The following is an 18772-nucleotide window of genomic DNA, read 5'->3' as shown; positions in this document are numbered from 1 at the left end:
CACCAATTCTAAGCCTTTTAGTAACTGGAAACGCATTCGTCAAGCATGGTAGTGTAAAACAGCACTGAACCAAAACACTGCACCACGTGTGTTTTAGTGTCTTCATTGACACACTTGCTTAGAAATGCGCTCCCATTTTATCAACTGCGACAATATTTAATATGCATTTATTAATCAATAAGCTAGAAGTGCACCACCGTTCTTGGCCAAAAAAAAAAAAAAACACATTGAGAATGATATGGCCTTTTATAAAATAAAAATTGAGTAAGGAAATCAAACAATGAACAACAATGAGCCAATTCAAGAAACAATACAAGCAGTTGATGTTTGCTAAATACAAGGATGAAGAGTCTTGAACCAGTCATGATGTGCTATATATATCACTATATTGACACTTACTATGGTACCCATTATGTCATTGGATGCTCATATCACCTTGTATTTTGGCACGAGGTGCATTATTAAAAAAAAATACACAAAAAACCTTAAACTGTATTATTGAAAGCAGGAAGTGAACAAATGTAACAGTTACTGATTGTAAAAGTACCAGATGGAGGGGTAAGATTTAATAAGCTTTGCTTCTTCCTACTCCTTTTGGACATGTGGAACTGTGAACTGATTATGTGATGCATTCAATTGTAATCTGATGCATGTTCAAATGTAATAAAACCATTACCATTACCATACAAAGTCCGGCTAGAAGGTACAAAACTTTATCTTTCTGATGATCTTTCAGTGTAGTTTGCTAAATACAAGGATGAAGAGTCTTGAACCAGTCATGATGTGCTATATATATCACTATATTGACACTTACTATGGTACCCATTATGTCATTGGATGCTCATATCACCTCGTACTTCGGTATGTGACAAAAAAAAAAAAAAAAAACTTAAACTATACTATGAAAGCAGGAAGTGAACAAATGTAACAGTTACTGATTGTAAAAGTACCAGATGGAGGGGTAAGATTTAATAAGCTTTGCTTCTTCCTACTCCTTTTGGACATGTGGAACTGTGAACTGATTATGTGATGCATTCAATTGTAATCTGATGCATGTTCAAATGAAATAAAACCATTACCATTAATACCATTAATAAGAAAACTCCAAGCTCCATACTGAATACTGAACTTATTAATAGAAATCAGGTTACTAACGTCATCCGAATGTGTGCCAAGTCATTAGCCATGCACAGTAAATTCACATTAATACAACAGATGGGCTCATTTACAGATCATTAGATCAGCTTGCATGTTGCACAATTTCATGAACTGAAAAGCAGAACTGGACAAGGAGGTGTGAGAGGCGGGGTACACCCTGGACTGGTGGCCAGCCAATCACAGGGCACATATAGACAAACAACCATTCACACTCACATTCATACCTATGGACAATTTGGAGTCGCTAATTAACCTAGCATGTTTTTGGAATGTGGGAGGAAACCGGAGTACCCGTACATGCAAACTCCACACAGAGATAGCTGAGGGTGGAATTGAATGTGGGTCTCCTAGCTGTGAGGCCTGCGTGCTAACCACTCGACCACCGTGCATTATGCATTTATGACTAATTGGAATATTAAATCTTAAATTGCCATCATAATGTTGTCGAGAAAAGACTGGACTACATTATAATAATATTTTAGTCATAATGCTAATTTTGGAATTTTGTCCATCATCAATAAACCCAGGTAGGAGACGGCATTATCCAATAATAATCACGTTTTGGTGTCTGACCCAGAAAAAATCAGGCATTTAGCATCGATTCTAGCCACCCAGATTGCAGTAGAAAATTGATGGATGGATTAAGAAAGTTTGATATTTTGAATGTTATTTTTAAAACACTGTAATTTCTGTAATGTTTTACTTTAAAACCTTAGCAAAAAAAAAAACTGAGAGCCAGATACAACCATCAAAAGAGTCCCATCTGGCTCCCGAGCCATAGGTTCCCTACCGTCAAAGCAGAAACTTCACAACACTGCTGCACCCCACCCATAAACCAGCGAAACAAAAATTGGAAATCATTTGCATGACAAAAAATGGGCCAACAATTTGAAATGCTATTTGGCAAGAAATAGAAAATGAATCTAAAGAGCAGCTTCCCGGGCCAGTTTAGTTCAGTTATTCTATGCGGCCTCAAGCAGATGTGGGAGATATTTTTGGGTGGGGGGTGGCGGGGGGGGGTCAATCCGCCAGCAGCTGGGACACTCTAAGCTGAATTGTTTTTGGTCTAGTATGCACAGTTTGCCCTTTAAAAGGATGGGCTTGTCATCTTTTGGACTCATAGCAACAGGAAGGTCTGTAAACAGCGACAGTTTGAACATTTCTGTTCAATTCCAAGCAGTCTGTCCACAATTCAAGTCTGAAGGAGGCTTTTTGCCTGATGTACATAATACAACTACTCTATTTTACCCCACTATTTGGGCATTTTTAGACGTTCGAATTAGGTAGAGGCTGCACAGCGGACCAGTGGGTAGTGTGCAGGCCACACAGCTAAGAGACCTGAGTTCAATTCCACCCTTGTCCATCTCTGTGTGGAGTTTGCATGTTCTCCCCGTGCATGCGTGGGTTTTCTCCGGGTACTCCGTTTTCCTCCCACATTCCAAAAACATGCTAGGTTAATTAGCGACTCCAAATTGTCCATAGGTATGAATGTGAGTGTGAATGGTTGTTTGTCTATACGTGCCCTGTGATTGGCTGGCGACCAGTCCAGGGTGTACCCCGCCTCTCGCCCAAAGACAGCTGGGATAGGCTCCAGCACCCCCACGACAGTATCACTCGGATACTGTGAACATCCAGCAGCAACACAACATTTTGGCATGACTACTATTTTGATGAAAAATATAGAGAACCAGGGCTGCACAGCGGTCGAGTGGTTAGTGTGCAGACCTCACAACTAGGAGACCAGGGTTCAATTCCACCCTCGGCTATCTCTGTGTGGAGTTTGCATGTTCTCCCTGTGCATGCGTGGGTTTTTCTCCCACATTCCAAAAACATGCTAGGTTAATTAGCGACTCCAAATTGTCCATAGGTATGAATGTGAGTGTGAATGGTTGTTTGTCTATATGTGCCCTGTGATTGGCTGGCCACCAGTCCAGGGTGTACCCCGCCTCTCGCCCGAAGACAGCTGGGATAGGCTCCCGTGACCCTCGTGAGGATAAGCGGTAGAAAATGAATAAATGAATGAATGAATTAGGTAGAACTCCAATTTACTGAATGTTCACCTTGTGCAGTGGAACATAAATTGAATGATGCATGCGAGGGAGCCAAAATAATGTTTTATTTTTGTGTACTAAAAAACAAATAAAAGCAGAGAGAGAAACGTGTTGACTAAGGCGACCATTTTTGTTTTTTAAATTGCTGAAAATATGCATGGTTTTAATTCTTTGTTATTGTGCCTTTATATTGATTGGCATCGGGAGACTACGGCATCTGGATCTAAGTAATGTTATAAAAAGCTAAAAACAAAGCAAAACCAACACACACAGTAAAAGTGGGGACATCACACAAACCCAACAGTGGCTCAAATTGCCAAATTCATACAACTTTAGAGGGCACGTTTTCCCCCAAATAAGCACATGTCAAGTATCATTAGAGTATCTCATTGCCGGGACTAGTGCCCTAGTTTTTTTGGAAATCCAAATATGGTCACTCTAGTGTTGATTATCGTGGCTTGGGTAGAGGACCCAACTGTGGATGCGTTATAAACAGAGCTAGAGTCCCATACAGTTTATAGAAAATGTTCAATGTCTCTCCCAGTCACATCATTTCACATCATGGTGTGTTAACTGGTACTTTGAAAATGACAGCGCTTAATCATCATAACCGATGGTGTGCAGGATCCAGGATCCAGTCACATGACGTGTGCCAATGCTAGTTGAAATCCACCTGTGCTGTGTTTGATGAACTAAACGTACTATATATGGTGCAGGGCATCTTGAGTGATGCTGGGTGTCAAACAAAAAGCACACGGATATACAAACAGACGTACTGCATGAGAGTGATGAAGACAGGGAGTCATTCTAAACCAGCAGCCGAGTGTGTCTTTAAACACGTTTGCATCCATCAATCTAAACGTGCTGCACAACAAAGTGGGCCATCTGTGTACTTCTGCTTAAAACATTAGCAGCCTTGTACTTTCTACAGAAGTGGATGAAGATGTGGCTCACAATAGTTAAAAAAAATAGGCTGATTTTCATGGAAAAGCATGTGATCGGCATATGTCAATCAGTAGTTTCACATGAGGAGTTTTTCTTCTTTCTGAATAGAATCTTTCCCAATGACTTTTCTGAAAACAATGCACGAACATTCAGTAAATTGGAGTTCTACCTAATTCATTCATTCATTCATTTTCTACCGTTTATCCTCACGAGGGTGCTGGAGCCTATCCCAGCTGTCTTCTGGCGAGAGGCGGGGTACACCCTGGACTGGTCGCCAGCCAATCACAGAGCACATATAGACATGCATATTTTCAGCACTTTAAAAAACAAAAATGGTCGCCTTAGTCAACACGTTTCTCTCTCTGCTTTAATTTATTTGTTTTTTAGTACACAAAAACAAAACACCACTGTATTTAAAGCATTATTTTGTCTCCCTCGCATGTATCATTCAATGTACGTTCCACTGCACAAGGTGAACATTCAGTAAATTGGAGTTCTACCTAATTCATTCATTCATTTATTCATTCAACTGCTCATCCTCACAAGGGTCGCGGGGGTGCTGGAGCCTATTCCAGCTGTCTTCGGGCAAGAGGCAGGGTACACCCTGGACTGGTGGCCAGCCAATCACAGGGCACATATAGACAAACAACCATTCACACTCACATTCATACCTATGGACAATTTGGAGTCGCCAATTAACCTAGCATGTTTTTGGAATGTGGGAGGAAACCCACGCATGCAAACTGGAGAACATGCAAACTCCACACAGAGATGGCCGAGGGTGGAATTGAACCCTGGTCTCCTAGCTGTGAGGTCTGCGTGCTAACCACTCGAGCACCGTGCAGCCCGACATGTTTTATATAGATATATATTTTCTTTTTAAAGAAAAACTGGACTTATGAATGGCGTATAGAAGGGTTTAGATTCTGTTCCACAGATGGCGGTAATGTACACGAAAGCTGCTTGCCAACCGCTAATAAACAACAGAAGAAGAAAAACACCACGAAGAAGAACGCACCCTGACAACTTTCCGTTTGAGCGGGTACAGGATACCTCAATCGGATTGGGGAAAGGAATATTCCACCCCTGGGAATGTATACAAAGGTTAAATTCTTTCCGTTTCAGCAAATAAACCGAATGCAATTGGAATATTCGGGTCCATGCAAACGTGACTAGTGACTTTCAATGGCAATTACACGAAACGCCACCATTCCTTCACATTGTTCAGGTGTACTGCGGCAAACAACAAACAAATATGTCTGCCGTGTAGAACTTCTACGCACAGAGTGAACTCCAAACTGAAACCAGCCAATCACAACAAACCGTGAGATCGGTGAAGCATACAAGCATATTTAAGGCTAATAACGTACAAAAAACGTGTACACGTTGGCAGGCCTACATGATCCATTCTCAATTAGTCCACCTCAAAAAGCATTAATATTCTCACACTTCTTTGTCCTCACCTAATCCCAGTAAGCTCATCTTTCTCCACCTGAGTCAAAATACTCCCAGTACTCCCGAGGTGAGACCTAGCCTACTTTTTCACATTTCATTTCCTGATGGGAGACATTCACTTGGAAACACAAATGATCATGCATCAATGAGTTATGTCTGGAAATGGAATTCAGACACACAATAACTATAATATTTACTATATAATATTTACATTCTTAGTCTCAAAATCATGTCAATGTATTTGTTTTTTACATGATGGAAGTAAAGATGGTACTAGAAAGGTGACATTCACAATCAAATTATGGTTTTCTAGCCTAAACATGGCAGAAAAATGACTAAATTAACTAAAATACAAGTCATTCAGAAGATACGTTCAAATACACGGTAAGTGATATGTAATATTCTACACTGGTCACTAGATGTCAGTAATGTTACACTGATTAGTATCTCATGTTTAGGTAATAGGAGTGTAAAGGTGACTATAGGGCTGTTATTTCATGTTTAGAGGGCTCTAATAATGTTAATAAGCATATTTACAAGGTCGTAAAAAGGTCTTTTATGCTTTTTAAAAAATAAGGAATCCTACTGCATGGAAAATCACTTTATTACTGTCGGGTCTGTAATCAATTAAGTGTGATAAACGAGGGATTACTATAATAAAATTATGAATGAGGATCACAACGCCAGTGTAAAGTCTCACCACTTTGCTCCTCCCGCTCCAAACCTCTTATGGATGAAAAATACAAAAATGTTAAAAAAAAAAATTAATTAAATTGATACGCTTGTTATTCATATTTTTTTATATTTGATTTAATTAATAGATGTTAAATAAGAATAACAAAGCTTTGTTTTTTGGGGGCTTTGAATTATAAAAAATTCATAATTTTCTGGGGGTTTTTTTGGGGGGGGGGTGTTAAATGGAAAAACTAATGAATAAAATGATACACAGATTTTCCTAAATGGTAAATGCCATATTTAAAAAAAAAAACTCTTAAATTACAGTTGAACATCAGCACTTCAACCACACTATGATGGTTTATTCCAAATGCATGCATTGTGCTGGCTGTGCTGTCCGAAAGTAATTCATTCATTCATTCATTCATTCATTTTCTACCGCTTATCCTCACGGGGGTCGCGGGGGTTGCTGGAGCCTATCCCAGCTGTCTTCGTGCGAGAGGCGGGGTACACCCTGGACTGGTCGTCAGCCAATCACAGGGCACGTATAGACAAACAACCATTCACACTCACATTCATACCTATGGACAATTTGGAGTCGCTAATTAACCTAGCATGTTTTTGGAATGTGGGAGGAAACCGGAGTACCCGGAGAAAACCCACGCATGCACGGGGAGAACATGCAAACTCCACACAGAGATTGCTGAGGGTGGAATTAAACCCTAGTTTCCTAGCTGTGAGGTCTGCGCGCTAACCACTCGACCACCATGCAGCCCCGAAAATGATTTATCTATAATGTAAAATGAGAAAGACTATTGCATAACGATTCTAGGGGCAAAATGTTACATGATATGTAAAAGTTGATTTTTTTTCCATACAAACACGTGCAAAAGAGGATGTAAGACGTCACTCTGAATGGATACAGGAAGCAAGCAGAGACCTAAAATACTGTACAGTACACAGAACAACACAAACAGAGTAAGAATAAGCTCGAGCGTGTCTTATTGTGGTTAGTGTCCTGACCTGTGAGCGTGGCCGTGGTTGGCGGCATGGAGTTTCCTGATGACTTCCTCGCTGAAGTCAAAATGAACCCTTCCCCTGGCACAAGGTGAACGCCGGTACATTGCCCCGACACACACATGCACACAATAGCTGCTAAACGCATGTAACCACAAACACTCCTTGCAGATATTACACATACAAAAAAAAAATCACACTAAGCCTTTACATGTAAATGTAAATAAAGCTATGATCATTTCAAAAGTTATCTAGCATATATAACATATACACACACACACACACTTGATCTCATGTCTCACACATACCCACACACACACACACAACAACACACATCACATCATGCAACTCTTTCTGCTCTTGTTCATGGTCTGCCACTCTTTCTTTGTGGACTCTCTATTTGGCAAAGCCTATAGTTCCCTCCCATGGTGTGTGTATGTGTGTGTGTATGTGTGTATGTGTGTGTGTATGTGTGTACGTGTATGTGTGTGTGTTTCCCTTCAGTGCAGCCCAGCAGAGTAAGAGGTGCATTCAAGTTCCGGACTGGATTCTCAGGACTATGGAGTCAGCCATCTCATCTAACAGCCAATTAGCTTGAACGAAGTTGTGTGTGCATGGCTAACCGATATCAGCTCCTCCGTATCGCCTCACATTTTTTTTTTTCCTGACTTGTTTCCTGGATGAAAAGAAATAACGATGATGATAATTACTTCATTCTTAAGTGCCGTGCTTGTCTTGTTGGTGTGTGAGAGAAATAGGTGGCATCTGGCATGCCTGCAGGGGGGCCGCTGAGCCTGATGACATTGCAGCGTACGGTATAATATACAGTACTAAAACATACTGTATATCTGACATCCAATACAACAACTGTATCAGATTTTTTTTCAATGCTTGAAGTATGACCAACCTCATGTTGTGGCCAGTGAGTGCATGTCAGTTAAAATATGAATTGTTTTGACGGCATATAATTTCATAGGAATTAAATGTTGCCCAAGATATATGTTACAGGACCCCCAGTCAATATGAAGGCATCCATATTGCAAAAAAAAACAATAATAATGAGTTCGAGCAGAGATGTTCAAAGTGCAACCTGGGGGCCTATGACGTATGGTCGGCGACACATTTTAAAAATATATTTGAAAAAATGAAGAAAAAAAACGCTGAAATTTTATGAGAAGTAAGTCAAAATATTATGAGAAAAAATATATTCTAATGAATTTTTTTTTATTATTATTGTAAAATTTTATTTTTTTAAATAACTTTACAACAGGGGTCTCAAACTCGATTTAAACTCAAATACTCTTTTTATTTACAACATATTGCGCAACTGCAGGGTCTTGAGACACATGCTAACTCGCAAACTAGAGAGCTAGCGACCTAAACGGTAGCCTTCAAGTTATTTCCTTTAAACTTAAATAGCCAAAAACGTACCACTTCCACACGGATAGGGAGGATAACTATTAACAGTTATTTAACCTTTAACATGAACATTAATCAAATGTAATAATATTTTCTGGGTACATGATACCATACAGCATCCATATCAAACTTGCGCGGGCCGCACTAACATTAAACTTTCATATCAAGGCGGGGGCCTCAAACTAGTGTCCTGCGGGCCACATTTGGCCCGCGGGCTGCGTGTTTAAGACCCCTGCTACATAAGAATAGTAATAGAAAAAATGACATTATTTTTTAGCAGCACAGGCTTGAAATATTAAAAAAAATATATTATATATAAATATTATTTTTCAGAAGTCATAAACCAAAACAAAATAATGTTGTAATTTTATAAAATTATACTTTAAAAAAAGAAAATTTATGAAGATTATTTACTTGAAACAGTTTGGGAGTAAAATGTAGGAAAAAACAAGCAAACACTGAAGTTCATACTAATAATATACCTATATTTTATAATATATACCTATATTTTCACCTACATCACAAAGCTGAGCTGCCATTCTTATATTCAACATATATCTTCCTAATAATATATCAAAGCAGCCCTGGCATCCTTTTATTTTTCAATCTGTGACCCTCGGTGGAAAAAGTCCAGTCCAACCTGGACTGATCGCCAAAATCATGAAATCACTAAATCATATTGATTTGTACATAATTCAGCCACTGAATTTTTAGAATGTAGAATTATAGTTAGAACACACTGTGATTTTGTGATTGTGCAATCACAAGAACTTAAGAATTGTGCAAGGAAATAAAAAGACTACTGCAAAACAAGCACGGCTGTCAAAAGATGATACTGCATGTGTTTCACCTTCAATCGTTGTGCCAAGAGAAGATTTTCACTATAAATCCTCTTCAGGCAAGCAAAACATAGTCACTCAGTGAAGGTATTCACCCTTGGAAAGGTGCCTTCACGTACACAAACACCTGAGACAGCGCTAAGCTACTTAAACAGGATACCACTGTGAACAGTTCTGCCAGTAACCACAAGAGGGCACTGTGTTACTGCGACTGATCACCTCCAGTTGACTTTCATATGCATGACAAGATGTAGTATGCAAGACATGCCACCAGGTGGTGCACACCATCAGGAAAACTACTACAGTGGTATTTTAGGGTGCTAAGGTTTTAATATACGTGTTACAAATGCTCATAATTGTGACCCAGAGTTGAAATAATGCAAATTTACATGTACTTTATAGTATACTTGATAATAAATTTGTATTTCAATGGTGTGCACTGACAAAGACAAAAGAAGGGACAAAATGTCCCTTTTTTTTGGCTTCAAGGCAGTTCTCATCCTCATTTTTCCTCAACTCCGGACATAAAAGTACATCAGCCGGTGTGCAAAACCACACATGCAGCCCGTTATAAATAAACACCGACAAAAACACACATGATCCCTCAAAGCTATTTGGATATTCACTCTAAAATTAGAGCACAAAGAGATCAGAGGGACAGAGCGAAAGGGTACGTTTTTAACAACACATGCAGACAGATGATGGAGGCGACGTTCAGATCATTCCCAGTAGAAGGTAAGCATAAAAAAATTGATAATTTTTTATTATTGAAGCATGGATTTCAGAACTGAACAATAAGAAGAGCTAATCTGGTTTAAAACATTAAGCCCACAATTAAAATTAGTATTTAAAATGAGAAAGCCTATGTAATGTTGTCACACAGAATCTCCTCACATTGTATTTATCGTTATTTATTTGAATGACTAAAAAAGAAGTAATCTAGTAAAATAACGAGGGGGAAAAAAGAGCAGGCTGAAAATACACCGTAAGAGCAGTGAAGAGAAATCCTTTTCAATCAGTTCCTTAACCTGTTTCCTATCTTCCACTATCTGAATAAACTCAATTCCCCTCTCTGAAAACGGGGGCATGTTATTAATCTAATCTGCGGTTGTTGAGTGCATCTCCTCTCAGCACAACAACGCACTCTATTCTATTTGACGTCACACACAATCACGCTGGGATAGCCAGAAGGCATACACCCTTTCAGAGATGTTTCTGAAATCTTAGATCACCTCGGTATGATATATCAGTACGGTTCTACAGCACTACAAACAACAATAATACTCATATTGTTCATTTAATACGTCTACGAGAGCGTCAATAATTTTTTCATTTCATTCGGTTTTCATCATTTCCACATTCAAAGGCTTAGGTAAGCATGAAGTATATATACACTAAGTCACATACACATCTACACCTCATAAAATGGAAAATTTGGGGCGTATACGTGTCGACGAGGACCAGGTATCTGACAGGAGCCAATCATGAGCGATGAAAAAACTCACAACAAGCTTATCAACCCGGTGGATATGGCAGGAGGTCATTACTTAATACAACAGTCTGACTTATCATCTTTGGGAGAACTCTAAAATCACTACACAGCAACTTAACACTCAAAGGGTAGCTAAGAAATATACAAGTACCAATATGAATTTAGAATAAAAACAACTATTTTAACTTATTATTATGCGTTACTTTGAGGCACTGCAATGATTCGTTCAGCTGTCTGTGTTCAGTTGTGAGTGTTAAGTTGCTGCGCGATGGTTATAGCATTATAAAGTTAGACTGTTATACTGAGTAATGACCTCATGCAATTTTCCGGTGTATTGACAAGCTTGTGGCTTGTGATTGGCTCCTGCCAAAGAAAGCTATTTAAACCATTGGTAGTAGTTCTGAAGTAAAGGAGATGTCATGAAGATTAGGGAGTTTCTGCAAATTCCGACTTTTCCCAGAGATATTTCCCATAGAAAATGAATGGGAATTATGTTCTCACATATGTAATATGTATTGTATACAATGGGGTTATGCGTTTCAATGCGTCTTTTCTAACCAAATCATAATCTTTCCCTTAAACAACTGACTGCGCTACTAACCTCATCATCCCACCGATTAAGACTTTCTGTAAACGCGGTTTCGACGCGATCCGCACATGGAGCTACTACAAAACCTTGCATGAAATACAACACCATATACGTACACTTGAATGTATAGAGTAGAATATCCTAGTATCCTAGGCCGCCCACTTCTCATTAAGCTTCACATACCCAACCCAGGAGTGGCGCCGGTAGCAGAAAGGACCAATAGGAACTTCCAGACTGGTTGACAACGTCGTCATAATCTTGCTAAGTCTGGGAAAAATAAATGTGTTTCTTGCAAAGTCTCAGCTCAACTTACTTGACTTGATTCATCGCTGGTGAAAGTGTAAGATGAGTATTAATGAACAGATCTCGATCACACAGACCATGCATCCTGACGTCACAAAGTAGTCTCATGAAGGCAGATGGGTTATCTCATGTCTCTTCAGGGTGTTCAAAAAAAGTGTATCAAACAATCAAAAGGGTCCAAACAGATCTCAAAGCATCCTCGTTCAGGAATATATATATCAGCAATAAATGTAAAAAGTGATGACCGAGCACTTAGAATCGGATAAATGCAAAGAGTACATAGAAGTAGAAGTATGTAGTCCAGTCTTCATCAGAGCTTTTGTATTGTCCTTGTTGTATGACTCTGCTTGTCCCTCTGAAACTGACACTGTTCCTTCTTGTTGTGGCATCAGCTCAGGTTTGGTGGACCACGTATAGGTCACATTTCATGGCTGATCTCTGATCTCCCAGCTTCGAGTAACCAAAGAATTTATTTGCGTTTGTCAGGAAAAAATTTGTAAAAATCTTGCTAAATCTGACTTTCTCCCCCCAAAAAATCTAAAAACAATATTTCTATGTTATATATATTTCTCAGCTATATAACAATATTAATACAGTGGATCACCACAAATTCTGAGATTTTTGTAAAAAAAAAAATTCTCTTTCACCATATGGAAAATTAGAATACCATATTTTTTCAGACCTTTTTTCATAGGTTGGCTGTTCCTGCGACTTATACTCCAGAGCGACTTATAAATGAAAAAAAGAAAAAAAAACACAATTTCACAGACAGCCACAAGAGGGCACTCTAGACTTTCGCACTGATATCTCCTAATCCTTAACAATTCCATATTTAAACAGTAGACGTTAGCTTACAAAGACAACTGAGAACGACAGAACACAAATGCCCCCCAAAAGAAAATCCTAAATTTGCAGCTGAAAACGGGAATCGAACAGCAGAGAGAAAGTTTGGCATAAAGGACAGGCTACTCTTACTTCCATGAAGAAAACAAAACAGTTACTGTACTTAAAACAGTTTGTTATGTCATGGTAATGGTAATGGTTTCATTTCATTTGAACATGCATCAGATTACAATTGAATGCATCACATAATCAGTTCACAGTTCCACATGTCCAAAAGGAGTAGGAAGAAGCAAAGCTTATTAAATCCTACCCCTCAATCTGGTACTTTTACAATCAGTAACTGTTACATTTGTTCACTTCCTGCTTTCAATAATACAGTTTGAGTTTTTTTTTTTTTTTTTTTTAAATAATGCACCTCTTACCGAAGTACTCGGTGATATGAGCATCCAATGCCATAATGGGTACCATAGTAATTGTCAATATAGTGATATATATAGCACATCATGACTGGTTCAAGACTCTTCATCCTTGTATTTAGCAAACATCAACTGCTTGTATCGTTTCTTGAATTCGCTGATAATATGTTACATAAACACTGGACACCTTTTCTGTTCATGTTTATTTTTCATGTAGCTGAATAACCATTGTGTTAGCATATCTTACATCGATTCAGCATATTCTCCATTCTTTTATTGTTAGAATTTGCCTTCCAAGAGGACGTAATGTCTGTTTTGGTCAAGTAGTTTGGAAAATAAATTAACTGCAAAAAATGCAACTTATACTCCAGTGCGACTTATGTATGTTTTTTCTACTTAATTATACATTTTTGGCCTTGTGGGACTTATATTCCGGCGCGACTTATAGTCCAGAAAATAGGGTATAATACGTGTCAATACAGGTAAAATGTACAGCATACATGTACCACTATTTATGCATCATCTTCCATTTATCATTTATTTCTTCTCCTGTCACTTTGCTCGATATCACACAGTCACACAGAGCAGCAACACACTATATAAAAACATAAAAACAACAACGACTCCATCCTGCATCAGGATACACAACCTCTCCCTAGATGTTTTGTAGGCGACACGCTTCCAAGTGCCTTGTTGGAAAAAAGTGGGTACAACCGCTTCATTTGCGTCTTCACACTTGAGACGGCACATATGAAATAGCTTTCACCAAGCGCACAAAAAGGATTTTATTATTTTTTTGTTAGACCAATTTGAGTGCCACTATTGAAATGAATGACAGGCTGCTAGAAACAAGTGGTTTGAAAAGCACTTGACTTGAGATCTGTGGTTCGGCCTGTGTTGACTAGCTTGAAGCATCGTTTAAACCAGGGGTGTCCAAACTTTTTCCACAGAGGGTTTGATAATTGGGGTGGGGGTGGAGGGGGGGGGGGTTCCACTGTCCCTGATATCTTTTATCCATAGCTGCAATAGACGGGAATGCAAAAAGTGTAACTTCGGTGACATATTACAGCCTAAAGCTTTCTAGGACCTCAGGAGGTTTGCCACCAGCTGCTTATAAATGTAGTTGGTTTCCAATAAACACTGATGCAAAAGTCAATTTCTGCGACTGCTCATAAACTTTCTCTACATGAATGCGTTCTGTCCACTTCAGAGAGAGAGATTTCTGCAAATAAAAACAAAATATTTCATGTCAAAACTCTAGACCAGGGGTCTCAAACATGCGGCCCGCGGGCCGAATGTGGCCCGCAGGACACTAGTTTGAGGCCCCCGCCTTGATATGGAAGTTTAATGTTAGTGCAGCCCGCGCAAGTTTGATATGGATGCTGTATGGTATCATGTACCCAGAAAATATTATTACGTTTGATTCATGTTCATGTTAAAGGTTAAATAACTGTTAATAGTTATCCTCCCTATCCGTGTGGAAGTGGTAAGTCCGCATTTGGCGCAAGTTTGATATGGATGCTGTATGGTATCATGTACCCAGAAAAAATTATTACGTTTGATTAATGTTCATGTTAAAGGTTAAATAACTGTTAATAGTTATCCTCCCTATCCGTGTGGAAGTGGTAAGTCCGCATTTGGCGCAAGTTTGATATGGATGCTGTATGGTATCATGTACCCAGAAAAAATTATTACGTTTGATTAATGTTCATGTTAAAGGTTAAATAACTGTTAATAGTTATCCTCCCTATCCGTGTGGAAGTGGTAAGTTTTTGGCTATTTAAGTTTAAAGGAAATAACTTGAAGGCTACCGTTTAGGTCGCTAGCTCTCTAGTTTGCGAGTTAGCATGTGTCTCAAGACCCTGCAGTTGCGCAATATGTTGTAAATAAAAAGAGTATAAATGTGACTATAGTCGTGTTTTGTCATGTCTACAGGGCTCTAATAATGCTTTGTTCATTTTAATTTGAAAAAATCATTTGTCTACCCAGCAACTATATGTGGTTTCTTAAGTTTTTAGTATTTGCCGTTTTATTATTATTATTATTATTATATTTATTTATTACTGATTTATTTTTTTTGTTTATTCTTGATTTGTTTATTTATTTTTCATCTTATTTTGTGAAGAAAAATAAAAAGTAAGATATTTGAGAACAGTGGAATGTTTTATCTGAGCTTTTATTGTAGAAAATTGGAACCAAAGCAAAGTTTTTTAAATTTTTTTGTTTTTAATAAATGCGTTTTTTTTTTGTTTTTTTTTTGGAAAACCTGATGCGGCCCAGTCTCACCCAGACCCGAGCTCCAGCGGCCCCCAAGTAAATTGAGTTTGAGACCCCTGCTCTAGACATAAACTACCACTTTTGCTGGTATCCTATTTTGACCCAATACCGTATCTTGGAAACCACATCTGATCTGCACTTCTGATGTACTTTTTCTTTATTAGTGAACTAAAACGAGTAAAATTTCACTACTTTTGTTCCAGAAGCATTTTTCTTGTCGACCAGAGGAGAAGGATTCGTGTTTTGTTCCGGAATGAAGACAAACTGTATTCCTGTCATGTTAAACACTGCATGAACAAAGAATAGTGACACCGCTCAGCTGCATGTCACAGTCTACCAGCGCTCTGGTCATCGACCCGTGGGCTCTGGTTCACCAGAGGAAGCTGGATTGATCTCACAATCCAGGTCTTCACTTCCACAGGCTTTACACTTTACCTCACAAGGAACCATCAGAAAGCTAACAAGTGGTGATTCGAATCCAGGTCTCGGTCTGGTATCTACAACCTACTCCTCTAAGGATTCAGCTTAAGTCATGTGGGATAGGCTCCATATCACTGGCTGGGGGGGGTGGGGGGCACCACACCACCCAAGACCATCAGCGACATCAGAACAACAACGTAATTATCACGGAGTGAGTTAAGAGAGCTGAAGCATGCATGCTCTGACACCGTGCGTACGTCAGTGTGACATACATACTGTACATACGCCAGTCTGGTTGCCATGGCGGTTGGTTTGAACAAAGCCTAACTTCAACAAGATCCTGTATCTTGTTTTCAGCCTTTGTTTTCTTTTCTGGTCTGATCTAGTCATATGTCCCCTTTTCTTCTTATTTCCTGTATGTGCCATGACATGAAATAATAAATAATAAAAAAAATAAAAAGTCAAAAACCTCATTACTCATGTTGTAAAAATTAGTGGCGTCCTGATCTGACATCGATATCATTCGGATAGTAGCAAAACAATGAGAATGGATTACATCACACTCGGACTCAAATAGTCCATCACTGCAGCAGTCTAGTGCAAAACCCGACATGCAAAAGTCCACCATGGTGGCACAAAACCAAGGAAGTTCAACACAACCAACCCCAACCCGCCTCCAAAGCAGTACCACCGACAACAGCATGAGGATCCTTGCAAGACCAGAAGATGAAACAACCAACAACCAACAACCAACAACCAACAACCAACAACCAACGGCGTCCAAAACATCTGCAAATCATGACAGTTGACTTATTGTCCTTAAGTTCTCCAGTCTTTTCCAACACTCCGCACTCCAAAATAAGTAATGAAAGTATGTATAATACATGCCGATATCATATCAGATTTATATCACTATCAGGCAATACCCAAGGCTGAAATATTGATATCGTAACGGAAGGGAAACGGTTGCACGGATCCTAGTAATAATAAAACTGAAATACAGTCCAACCCCTTTAAGTTATCAACATAAACGGTTGTCAACATAAAGGGTTGTCGACATAACCAAACATAGATATAACTTGCACATTTATTTCCGAGTGTTCTTGAATGGGCTGCACGGTGGACAAGTGGTTAGTACGCAGGCCTCACAGCTTGGAGACCCGAGTTCAATTCCATCCTCGGCCATCTCTGTGTAGAGTTTGCATGTTCTGCCCGTGCATGTGTGGGTTTTCTTCGGGTACTCCCGTTTTCTCATTCCAAAAACATGCTAGGTCCAAATTGTCCATAGGTATGAATGTGAGTGTGAATGGTTGTTTGTCTATATGTGCCCTGTGATTGGCTGGCCACCAGTCCAGGGTGTACCCCGCCTCCCAAAGATAGCTGGGATAGGCTCTGGCACCCCCCGTGAGGAAAAGCGGTAGAAAATGAATGAATGAATCTAATAATGGTCGAGTGGTTAGCGCGCAAACCTCACAGCTGGGAGACCAGAGTTCAATTCCACTCTCGGCCATCTCTGTGTGGAGTTTGCATGTTCTCCCCGTGCATGCGTGGGTTTTCTCCGGGTACTCCGGTTTCCTCCCACATTCCAAAAACATGCTAGGTTAATTAGCGACTCCAAATTGTCCATAGGTATGAATGTGAGTGTGAATGGTTGTTTGTCTATATGTGCCCTGTGATTGGCTGGCGACCAGTCCAGGGTGAACCCCGCCTCTCGCCCGAAGACAGCTGGAATAGGCTCCAGCAACCCCCGCGACCCTCGTGAGGAAAAGTGATAGAGAATGAATGAATGAATGAAAGGGGTTTCCCCCCTACTGCGAAATCCAAAGAAATACAGCTGGAATAGGTGCAGATTCTGGAAGAGCTAGAAAGCTTGTGGTCAACAATCTGCTCCACTCTTATTAGTGGCTTGACACACAATCTCAAAATTAAAATGTAAATATTAGAAAAATGTTAATTGGCGACTCCAAATTGTCCATAGGTATGAATGTGAGTGTGAATGGTTGTTTGTCTATATGTGCCCTGTGATTGGCTGGCGACCAGAACGAGTTTGATGTCATGAGACAATCTCCAGGCCAGACTCCCCTGGAGGTCCCAGGTTATCCCAGTTGATGAGAGTAGTGCAGTGACGTCAAGGTGGGATCTCTGTGTGTTTAGGTATACTTCCTGTGTGTGTACAGCAGGGTATTCTTTCATTCAATGTGTTCTTTGTGCAGCTTGGCCCATGGCTATACAATGTGTGCTCACACACACACACACACACACACACAGAACACTGTGTGCAACCTGAGTATAGGAATCATATTCCAACCACTCTCCTACTCCCGTCAGCTTCGTCCCTCCATCAAGTCATACAGTACACAAAACAAAACACACACAGGGGCTTTTATCTAACAAAAAAAAAACCCAGTAGAATTAAAATGGAGTCTCGTAATTCATATGATGCCAGCACTGCACGAGAGAAGACCACAAGGAACTATTTACGTCATTCTAGATTATAACTGACAAAGAGCAGACAGTCTTTCAGGAATATCTGCACAAAGTCTCTCTCTGTTCTGTTTCTTCACGCTCTTCCTGGACTCCCCTCACCTCTACTCATGACGTCAGCCTGTCACTCAGTCATTTCATCAAACGTGCTGCCTTACATTCCTGGGGTTCTTCAGTTCTATTATTTAACAGGGAGAAGTTTGATACAAGTATGAACTTTAACACTATTTTTTGCTTTTCACTTGTTTTTGAAAGATAAATACAGTTTTACATATGACTTAGCTCTTGACAAACCTCATTGCTCATTGGTATGGTTTCTGTATGGTGTTTTGTTTGTTTTATTAAGAATTGGGAAACTATAGACAGATTTGGATCAGAGAATCATTCAT

At 39.5% G+C, this 18772-nt stretch overlaps 1 protein-coding gene across 4 annotated transcripts in view; it reads right to left on the bottom strand.

Moving 5' to 3' along the window:
* Positions 1–18772, bottom strand: part of pde4ba (phosphodiesterase 4B, cAMP-specific a) — a 148697-nt gene that overhangs the window by 58083 nt on the left and 71842 nt on the right. Inside the window, exon 1 of one of the 4 annotated variants that reach the window (XM_058074371.2) lies at positions 7308–7763. The exons of the other annotated variants lie outside the window; for them this stretch is intronic. Coding sequence (XP_057930354.2) covers positions 7308–7483 — 176 coding nt within the window. The 5' untranslated portion in view covers positions 7484–7763. Of the gene's footprint in view, positions 1–7307; positions 7764–18772 lie in introns of those variants that run through there. 4 annotated transcript variants of the gene reach the window in all.

Source organism: Doryrhamphus excisus, linkage group LG4 (assembly GCF_037039965.1).
Source record: "Doryrhamphus excisus strain RoL-2023G ecotype Guam linkage group LG4, RoL_Dexc_Guam_v1.1, whole genome shotgun sequence".
Classification (NCBI taxonomy): domain Eukaryota; kingdom Metazoa; phylum Chordata; class Actinopteri; order Syngnathiformes; family Syngnathidae; genus Doryrhamphus; species Doryrhamphus excisus.
This window is presented reverse-complemented; position numbering and strand designations above follow the sequence as displayed.